The following is a 10,639-nucleotide window of genomic DNA, read 5'->3' as shown; positions in this document are numbered from 1 at the left end:
ATATATATTACCAAATGTTTTCTGTCTAATCGTGGTAAAATATACATAACATAAGATTTAAAATGGAGAAGAACAATTAATATCTTTTGTAATATTGACTATATTTATCTTAAAGAGGAATCGTCTGGTCTTAGTCCTTCTAACCATTTTAACCATTTTAAGTGTACATTTTAGTAGTATTTAGTGCATTCATAATGTTATGCTATCATTACTAGATCCATTTCCAAAACATTTTTATCTTGCAAAACTGAAACTCTATACCTATTAATAACTCTCCATTTTGCCATTTCCCTATGTCCCTGGCAACCACCATTCTACTTTCTGTCTCTATGAAACTGACTATTCTAGGTACCTTATATGAGTGGAATAATTCAGTATTGGTCTTTTGTGACTGGCTTATTTCATTTAGCATAATGTCTTCCAGGTTCATCCATGTCACAGTATGTGTCAGAATATTTTTTCTTCTTATGGCTGAATGATACTATATTGTAAAAATTTGCCACGTTTTATTTATCCGTTCACCCGTAGATGGGTATTTGAGTTGCTTCCTTTTAGCTATTGTAAATAATACTGCTAAGTACATGGGTGTACAAATTTTACTAACTTTTTAAGCAGTATTTTTTTTAGATGTGTCTTCTTCACTGAATAGAATTGAAAATTTTCTGATCCATTTCACTATATTTGACATTTAAAAGGTTTGGAGGACTAAAATCAGACAATTCCTCTTTAAAATAAATAATGTCAATATTTCAAGAGATGTCAATTGTTCTTCTCTGTTTTTACTGGAGTTAGAAGAGGCTGAAACAGCACTGTGAGGAATGTAAGATATTTACAAAGAAGTATTTGCTGACAGAGAAGGCACATATTGGCATACCTTACTGATAAAGGCTAGAGAATCATTTTCCTCTGAAAGATTTTTCAGATAAGATCAATTTTTTCTTTTGTGCATGGTTTAGGTATATTTCTACCTGAAGATAAGCAAATAACTAAATGGCCTAATGTGTCTTCTTGTCTTATGATTTTTGTGATTGTGTAACGGAAAAGTCTGTCCTTAGATAATTCTCATTTTCTGATGACTTCTCTGTAATGCCCACATTGCTGTTTCATGAGCCTAGCTCTTTTTCTTCAGCACTTTGGGATGGGGATGTGAATATGTCTCAAGAAGAAGTTTAAGTCTAAAAGATTTTTGAGTAGAGGTAACTACATTCATATAGACTCTAGTTTTTAGTCATTAAGCTACAACTATAGAATTTGGTAATGGCCTTCCAATTCTATTTGTCTGTAGTGAAAGCTGAGATTTAAATTTTTTTTTTTTTTTTTTTACCAATAAGGAAGTTTCTGATTCTATACCTTCATTAAACTAATAATTATTGAGCTCCTGCCATGTGTTAGGTACTATGATAATTGTTTTTAATGGATAATGTCGTTTAACTACTTCAGTAATCCCTTAAGTAGTCTTATTTTTATTGTGGGATAATCTGAGGCTCAAAATCACATATATATTAAGCTTCAGAGCCAGTATTCAAACCCATCAGTTTATCTGCCTCATTTGTTTTGACTAATTCAGTTTTTCCTTGTCATATGAAGTGAATGATGGGGTGCAAGTCTGCCAACTGTCATTTTTCTCTTTTTTGGGGAGATATAATTCCTTTCTCCCTGGAGTGATCTGTTGATGTGTTGGATATTTAGGTAAACTTCTAATTGTATGTGAGGTGCATGCAGGCATATTGCACTGTGATTTCATCCCAGTGAAAGGTTATTGAGAAGATAATAACCTTTAGTTAATTTCCTGAATGTATTGTCCATATGGACAATATGCCTGTTAAATAAATAGGTCATTTAAACATGGTTACTAACCACAAACCCAAAATTTTGGGTTTCCTCAAAATTTCATTTAAGACCGTGAGTCAGTGGATGTTACCCATATTGCAATTTAACCTCAAGATTTATTTCTAACTAGCATTCATCAAGTACCTATAATATATTTGGTCCAGCTCATGGACTGTCTAGTTATCTCCAAGTCAAATGACTGCATAGATAAAAAGTTAGTTGTAGGACTGATTGGATAATAGTTCATTCAAGTAGGTACATATGGTAGACCTGAGTGTCAGGTATTATTTTCCTAGTCTCTTAAAAACAAATCTAATAAGAGTGAAAGCCTTGGTTATTTATATTTGAAGAAGAAAATTGATTTTATTCTGGAGTTTTATGTCAATGTGAATTAACCATTTAATAGAGTACTTATGATTCTAAAAGTTTGCTATTACATACCTATTTATTTGATTAAAAATTATCAATACTTTGTCTCCTTCTGGATATTTTATTTGTTTGCTGTTTCAGAATCTAGTTAATATCTGGCTAAATGGATGCAATAACCAGGATGTTTGCCAATAAACTGCTCCTAGCTTTGCTTAGAGAAATGCTATAATTTAATGATCAAAAGCTAGTTGTGTACTTTTCATATAAAAATGGCTAACTTTTTTTTTTTAATTTCAGTAAAAGGAGCACCTCGAAACCTAAAAGTGACAGATGAGACTACAGATAGCTTTAAAATTACCTGGACTCAAGCTCCAGGGAGAGTTTTAAGGTACCGAATTATATATAGACCAGTTGCTGGTGGAGAAAGCAAAGAAGTTACTAACCCAGCCAATCAGAGGAGGAGAACACTGGAGAACCTGACTCCAGACACAAAATATGAAGTCTCTGTAATTCCTGAATATTTCTCAGGACCTGGCTCTCCGTTGACTGGAAATGCAGCCACTGAAGAAGGTAGAGGAAATGTGCTGATGATACGGTAACAGCCAAAATCTTAGACTGCAGGGCAGACTTTGGACAATTGTCCAGATGCTACAAGCGTTGAGACACTTGGTCTCAATTATCTGAGTATTTTAGACTGTAGTCGTTTTAGACTTGAATTACTCAAATTTTTGACTTACTCATGATGGCATTTATTTGTGTTAATATAACTTGAATGCTATGGTATGATCTAAATATCTTTTAAAAATAATATTATTAAATATTCTAATATAAATTTAAGGATGACTAAGAATTAAAACTCAAAATGCCATGAAACAGATTATGTATTACTTCTTCAGGAAGATTTTAAAATAGTAAAATTTTTATATTTAAAAATATGGTTAGGCTCCCAGGAGAGAGTCTGATCTTTGTGGCAAATTATTAATACTTAATGTTATTCACTGAGAAAAATTAAGGCATTCATAATTTTTATTTTATTCCTGATTTTTAAAGTTAAAAAAAGTAATAGCATATTAGCAATAATGAACAGTTATTGAGCACCTATTTGTGTCGGGTTCTGTGCAAAGGGCTCTTCGTATAGTATCTCATTTAATCCCTGCATAGAATCTATGTAGTTATTATTATTATTCCACTTTTACTAAGAAATTGAGGCTTAGGAAACTACATAATAACTCAGGCACATGTTGCTACTAAATGGTGAATCTGAGTTTGTGGATTGTATTGTCTTTGCGCAGACACTCACAAGGAACATCCATTCTAGCTAAACCTGCATCGCTACTTCCCACCTGGTTTAATGTGGCTAATTAGCCTTTCCTGCACAGACACTTTCTCCTTCTACCTGTTTTCTCCCTTTGCTCTTGCCTTTGGGAAGTTACTACTTCTCTTTTTCTCTTTCTCATTGGGGATCTAGGGTTCTTGGTGTTGGACACCATAAAAAGACCCAATAACTCTTCATCTTTCCCTTTTCTGAAGCAAAAGTGGCTGGCTGTTGTGTGCCCAGCAGAGAATGTCATAGGGTTGGGTCCCTTGAGACCCTTCAGAGATGGCATGGCCACTCTACCAGAAAAGTCATGAAATGCCAAACATCACAGTTGCAAAGGAACATGCAGCCCAAGTTTTACCCAAAAGCTGGGCTTCTTTTAGGCTGTTTCCTCTCTTACATATTTTTTTCTAGGGACAGCATTATTTTTATTATTTATCATTTTTATCATATCAGCATATTTCCTGGCCATTACATTTAGATGTTTATAGCATTATGCCAATAAACCCTTTTTATCGAAGATTTCTTAGAGGAGTTAAAATTTTCATTGTGATATTAATCAAGGTATGCACATTTTATGGTGCTTTGTTCCGCTTTTAGAGAAAACCTTGTAGGTTTTTACATGACACATTCTAGTATGAAAGATTTTAACTGTGTAAACACAGAAGAGGAACTGGATGCCTTTCACTTTGTTTCTTCTAACACATAAGGCCCAATTTAGAAATGCTTAAACTCTGCTGGCTAGTCAACAGTGACAAATACCATAACCTCGCCCAGGATATAAATTTGATTCCGCACACACACATATGCATATAAAGCAATGAAGTGTTTTTCAAATCATTTTATTAAATAATGAGTTTTGATTTTTTTTTCTTCATGAAGTTAGAGGGAACCCAAGAGACTTAAAAGTTTCTGATCCTACGACATCAACTATGAAATTATCTTGGAGTGGAGCACCAGGAAAAGTGAAACAGTATCTTGTCACATATACACCAGTGGCAGGAGGTGAAACACAAGAGGTCACTGTGAGAGGAGATACAACCAATACTGTGCTGAGAGGATTAAATGAAGGGACACAATATACCTTGTCTGTGACAGCATTATATGCATCTGGGGCTGGAGATGCTCTTTTTGGAGAAGGAATGACACTTGAAGGTAATTACTATCATATTTTATAGGAATCCTTGAACTTGTTTGTGATTGCATTTAGGAAGCACATTTAGCAATGTGCAATCCTTTCTCTTAAAAGAAATTTGTATTGACAAATAAGTAACCATAAAACTGCCTCTTATTCAGATATGTAGAATGCAAACAACTGAAGATTTTAACTCAGTTAGGAAAAAGTGTATTAGGGAGCTGAATGCAAAATAAGACCCTAAAAATACGTCTGTAATGCCATGGGTTTGTTAAATGGAGAATAAGTGTGTGACACTCACAGTAGGAAGGAACTTTGGGAACCATCTGTGGATGGATGAAGAGGGTTTGCATTGCCCAAGGTAGCACAGCTGCTTCCTATCCAGGAAGACACAAGAACCCTACTTGTGACTCTCAGTTCTTTTCATTCACCATGCAAAAAATATTCATAATAGCTTGAGAAATATGAGAATCCAGGTTTCTATTTGTTTTCCAAATGACCTCCAAAATTGAGTTCCATTTTAGAAGTTCAGAGTTAATGCAGTATTTAGTAAGAACCATCAACAAGACTTTCCTTGGTTCTCTAGAGGTCATTGTCAGAGCCTTCATATCTCTTAGGATTATTTGAAATATAATTGCAGCTTAGAGTTAACTCACCACAGCTACAAAGTAAGTCATGTAAAAAAGAAAATACTATTTTAAATGAGAATAGAATATAGTGTTAAAAAGAAATATCAGTGAATGGTTACAGTGATGAGTCAATACTGTAGTTGGAGGTCTAAATGGAAAATCAAAAAAAGTTTTCCTTCTTGTTATCACCATCTTTTAGCTGACTTATTTAAGATGATTATAAGAAGAAGAAGAATCTGAAGTATCTTTTGTGATGTGTAATCACAGTGATATTAGGCAAAATATCCATCAATTTTTGTGGATGCAGGACTTTGGAGGATTATAGATGTTTTAGTTAGCAGGAACAAGGCAGTTTTGGTTAAAACTTCAAAACTTAGTCAAGAAATAAAAACAAATAAAAAAATTCTAATAAAAATTCTATCTCTAGTAGTGATTGAGAGTTCAATTCCAATAGTCCATGAAATTTACTTTGAGAAGAGGATTTAAATGAAAGTTTAAGTACCTGTGTGTAAAAGACTGATAAGAGTCCTGCTTTTGCTACTTAGCCATGTGACCTTGAAATAATTCCTTAACCCCTTTGAGCCTCAGTTTACCCATCTGTAAAGAGAGGATGATCATTGTTACCCCAGATCTTCCTACTGTGGAGATCAAATGGGAGAATGTAAGTGAAACTTTATGGGAGCTGTTAAAACCATATGTGTATAAAATTTATCAAGAGGAAATAGCATTCACTTTAGAACTGATATCTAAAAATATAGCTTTTGTAAGTATTTCAGAGATATTGATTGGCTACATAATCTAAATAATAAAAGCATGAGATCTTTACACCTGGAGCAATATCCAGAATTACCGAAAAGTTTGTCCTTTTCTTTTGACCTTTTGGATCCTCTTTCTGATGTACTTTCCACAGGCTTTGAACATAGATTGTTTATAGGATTTTTAAAGGGTAAACTTTTGAGCTTTTATGTTTTACAGAATAGTTGTAGGTTATCTATATTCGTGAAAATTTCTCCCTTATAAAGAATATCTTGGAAGTAGTTTAGTAGTTTTACTTCTGCTTGTATCTTTTAATGTTCTGATATTCTTCTGCATTTTCTTACTTTAAATATATATTAATACTCAATCAAAATCCTCTTGGTTCTAAAAATTATGGAATTTTTGTTAAGAATAATATATAAACAATCTTTGGAAAACAAAATACACATTTTAAATGAACAGCAAACACATTCTGTTGGGCTGTGATTTTTCTAGGTGTACAGTTAATTTGTTTATAATTTGATAGCTTTGCACAAGTGGCATAGAAAATCTACCAACTTGCATGCATGTGTGAGGATGTACTTGTGTACATATTCGATTAGAAGTTATCTCCAAGGGAGATACGTGGGTAGTAAAATAATTTTTTTTTTCATTTATACCACTCTCTTTACCTTGGTGAAGAATTACATGAAATGCTGTCAGCCTGCTTTTACTAACATATTTATCCCATTGCATTATGTGTGGTAAACTTGACAAATATGTGAAAGCATAGTTGTGACTAAATTAACATAATAGAAGATTTTTGCCCCTGGTTATTCCATTTCATTTTATTGTATCAACTCAGCCAAATCCACATACCATATACAGGAATAGGATATGATGGTAAATGCAGGGAATGGAAAGCCCAGAAACGGAGCCAGGCAACTGCTTTTGAGGGCTGCTGTTTTTCTAATCTGTTTTTCTCTTGGGAGTAGAGGTGGTAAGAGCCTACCTTAAAGGAATGTTTCTTCCATCCAGAGGCATGGCTTAGTGGGCAAGAGCTTTCTGTAGGTTGAAAATTTTATAGATTGCCTGAAGTGCATTCTGTTCAATTCAAAAAGAATTTTAAAAAAATTTAGCGTGGTGTACAACCATCCCTAACTTGAATCTGTTTCCTAGCACTTTGTTGAATTGCAGCCAGCGATCAGAAAATTCCCCTGTCCCTGGAAGAGAGATTTATTAGTATTGGCATTGAGGAAGTTCATGGTTGGCTCTAGTGCTGTATGAAATAGAATCACAAAGGCAGAGTTTATTACTATTTCAGATCCAAACTTCAGAGGAATCTGAGAACAAACCATTAAGTTTGGTTTACATTGTTTTTTTTTTCTTATTGTTGTTGTTGTTAAAGTGGTTTTAATGTGATTACTAAAACATTATTGTACATGTGCACTTTAAATTTTGATAGAACTTTTACTTGTCACTGTTAGTGTTTAGAGAGAGGAAAACCTGTTATAAACCTTGAAATGAATAATACTCATTTTAATTCAGAGTTTTACCACAAATGAATGAAAATTTCAGTTTGGGAATAATATGGTTCTTTTTATTTTTGAGTGTTGTTTTTTTGGCTATGGAAAAGATGACTTTTCAGAATCTCCTTTGTTTCAGTTGCTATAGTAACCTGCCAATGTTCTAGACATGAATGGCTTCCTGTACATCAAACCAAGCTAACTCAGCTGACATTTTGCTACAATGAGGTTTTTAGCACATCAGGGAATTCCGCATGATGTTGAGTAACATGGGGCCTCTCCAAGATGGACTAAACAAGGCCTCTGTGTTTCCCTAGATTTACTGCTGTCTCATAATTTAAAAAATTATACATTCTGGGTATAACAACTCTGATGTTTCCAAGGAACTTTAGCATAATCACCAAACAGTAATTCGTATTTCCTTTTCTGTGAATTTATGGCCCACTAGAGAAGAATCTAAATCCAATTGGAGAGGTAATAATTATAAAAGAAATCTGACACAGGCTTTGAGGTTAATGGATGATTTAATTGTTAAGGGGCTTTTTTTTTTTTTTTTTAAGAATTCTTTATTGTTTAAAGTAATTAAGTTAACTTATCAATAGTGAACTTTGTCCTTTTGAATGGTGGCTCTAATTTATTGGTTGTAAATCAAGTGTGTTTCCACATGAACATTATCCAGAAGCAGGTCTTCTGTATTCTGCTATGGAAAGTTGGATGACTTTTGAGTTGAGCTCTAACGGAAAAGACAAATTTATTTAGAAGAGGGTTTACATTACATTTTCAATTTAACTTCTATTTTTGAAAGTGGTATGTGAAACTCAATGAAAGCTGGCTGGAACAATCTGTAAGATGAAATACAGTTTCATTTCATAATGATTAATTTTTCAGTTATCATCATTGGCTAATTTGTATTATAATTATATTTGAATTGGATGATGATTTGCTTCTCAGAAAGCGAATGGAAAAGGGCTAAGGAAATGTAGGAAAGTTATTAAATGAGGCATTAGTTTTTTGGCCTCGTAGGTGGAAAAAAGTAGAAATCAACCCCTCGTGGATGTGCAGCTCATGAGAAATGCACCTGTCTAAATTACTTCCCACAGCAGCAGCACGGAGATGCATGCAAGCAGGCATGTGAAAAGTGCCTTTTGAACATATGCAAATACATTTTATAATCAGAGTGGAAATGCTGAGTGTCAAAGTTTCAAGAACTGATGAATTTTGTATGCCTAAATTTATGACGGAAAAGCATTGTTATTCCTTATACCTATACTGGTACTATACTGGGGAGAATAAGGTAGAAAGGAAAACTACTGAGAAGAGATCAGAGGAATATAGACGAAGGCATACCGTCAGTATAGAAGATGATTTGTTTAAAATGGCTGCCAGAGATTCTATTATCAGAGATAAAAGTAATGTAGAAAGCACTGACATATAGTCCAGAACCATGAGATTAAATATTGAAAACAATATCACTTTGGTAAAAAACCTGAACAAACTAAAACATCATAAAACATACATTTGTAAGTCTTAGGGCAGAGGGAAAGGAAGAGCTCAAGGAGGGAGGGAGCCTTTGCTAGAGCAGAAGTGGATCCGGGCTCGGGGGAAAGGTGGTGACAAAGTGGCAAAAAGTCTACTGGAGCCGTTTCTGTTCATTGCCACCGTTGCTATGCCTTCCCTTTTTGAGGAACAGTAATTCTCCCTGGAGAGGCTACTGACAGAATTCAAAGTGCAGAAATAGAACTTTACATTTCTGTACAATTTCTATGATTCAATGATTCAATGGGAAAAGGATAGAATTTTCAACTAATACTGCTAAATAATTAGAGATCCGCATGAAAAAAATTAAATTATAAATAGACTTAAATGAAAGAACTAAATCTATGTCTTCTGATATCTTTCCCTCTTATTCCTCTCTCTCACCTCTTCCCTCCCACGTACTCTAAAAAGAGACTCTCTCCCAAACCCAATCTAACCAAACCAAGCTGAATAATCTCTTCCTCGTAGACCAGCTTGTAGTTATTGATGTCTGAAATTCCTTAGATTGAGAGCAAAACCTATAATTCAATATATTAAACCAAACCAAGTGCCTGGCTGGGCAACACTTGGATTGATCCTCAGTCACAGGGAAATGTGATGAACTTTTGAATAAGAAGCACGTGTAGAGAGAACTATTTCCTTTCGAGACAGGATGCAGGGTAGTAGAGAATGGTGGACACCTTAGTTGTATTTGGGATGGAAAGGATGTGATGAGAAGGTTCGGCCAACTTTTTACGTATCTGAGGGTCAGCCTGTAGCCTATTGCACCATCTAAAGAGTGATTTGTTGTGCATGGCCATAGACCCACACAGTACATAAACCATCAAGCTGTCCCACACAACATCATTGTGTCTAACAGTTTTGAACAGTTTTCCTTTCACCACACTTGTCTTTAGTTTGAAGGAACCCCATTTCAGAGTGAAAGCAAGTATGAGGTTTCCTTCCCACGATGAGCAAGCCCGCCTTCCAAATAAATGCCTCTCTAGGCCTCAGACAGAAGCAGCAGAAGGGAAAAGAAAGAAATAGAGAAAAGAATAAAGAATTGTAAAGCAATTAGGACCACAGAAGAAGTTTAAAAGATTTAGAAAGCGTCAGTTCTTAGGCATATCTCCAGATATTTCAATTTAGTTCATTTGGGCATGGCCTAGGTTTTGGCTCTCCAGGTAATTCTATGTATCCAATTAGGTTAAGTTCAGTTATTTTGCTGCTGAGGGCCCTGGGCCCCAGGAGTTGACATAGTCTGCTGGTGGCCTGCTCAGCTGGTTGCACATCTAGTTCCAAGACAAGCTTGGCCACTTGGCAGCCTATCAATTATGTCATAGGATATAATCCAATTGCTTCATTTTTATTTGGTAATCTAATATTTGGCCAAGCCAAGATTCCATTTTAAAAAACTTCAAGGATTATGGGTCTGATAAAATTTACTTGTCATGATTATATCATATTCTCAAAATTCTTTGGTCTTATTCAAAAGATGACATACCCAACCCTCCTGCTTTCTTTTGAAGAAAAAAAGTTTATCAATGTTTTTGACAACAGTATAAATTTAATATTTAGGAAT

At 34.5% G+C, this 10,639-nt stretch overlaps 1 protein-coding gene across 1 annotated transcript in view; it reads left to right on the top strand.

Moving 5' to 3' along the window:
- Nucleotides 1-10,639, top strand: part of COL12A1 (collagen type XII alpha 1 chain) — a 115,057-nt gene that overhangs the window by 23,981 nt on the left and 80,437 nt on the right. Inside the window, exons 11-13 of the mRNA XM_023525102.1 lie at nt 163-176; nt 2,497-2,769; nt 4,400-4,672. Coding sequence (XP_023380870.1) covers nt 163-176; nt 2,497-2,769; nt 4,400-4,672 — 560 coding nt within the window. The remainder of the gene's footprint in view (nt 1-162; nt 177-2,496; nt 2,770-4,399; nt 4,673-10,639) is intronic.

The sequence above is a fragment of the Pteropus vampyrus genome, unplaced genomic scaffold (genome assembly GCF_000151845.1).
Source record: "Pteropus vampyrus isolate Shadow unplaced genomic scaffold, Pvam_2.0 Scaffold526, whole genome shotgun sequence".
Classification (NCBI taxonomy): Eukaryota; Metazoa; Chordata; class Mammalia; order Chiroptera; family Pteropodidae; genus Pteropus; species Pteropus vampyrus.
The sequence above is the reverse complement of the archived record's forward strand: the minus strand, read 5'-3'. Positions and strand labels throughout refer to the sequence as shown.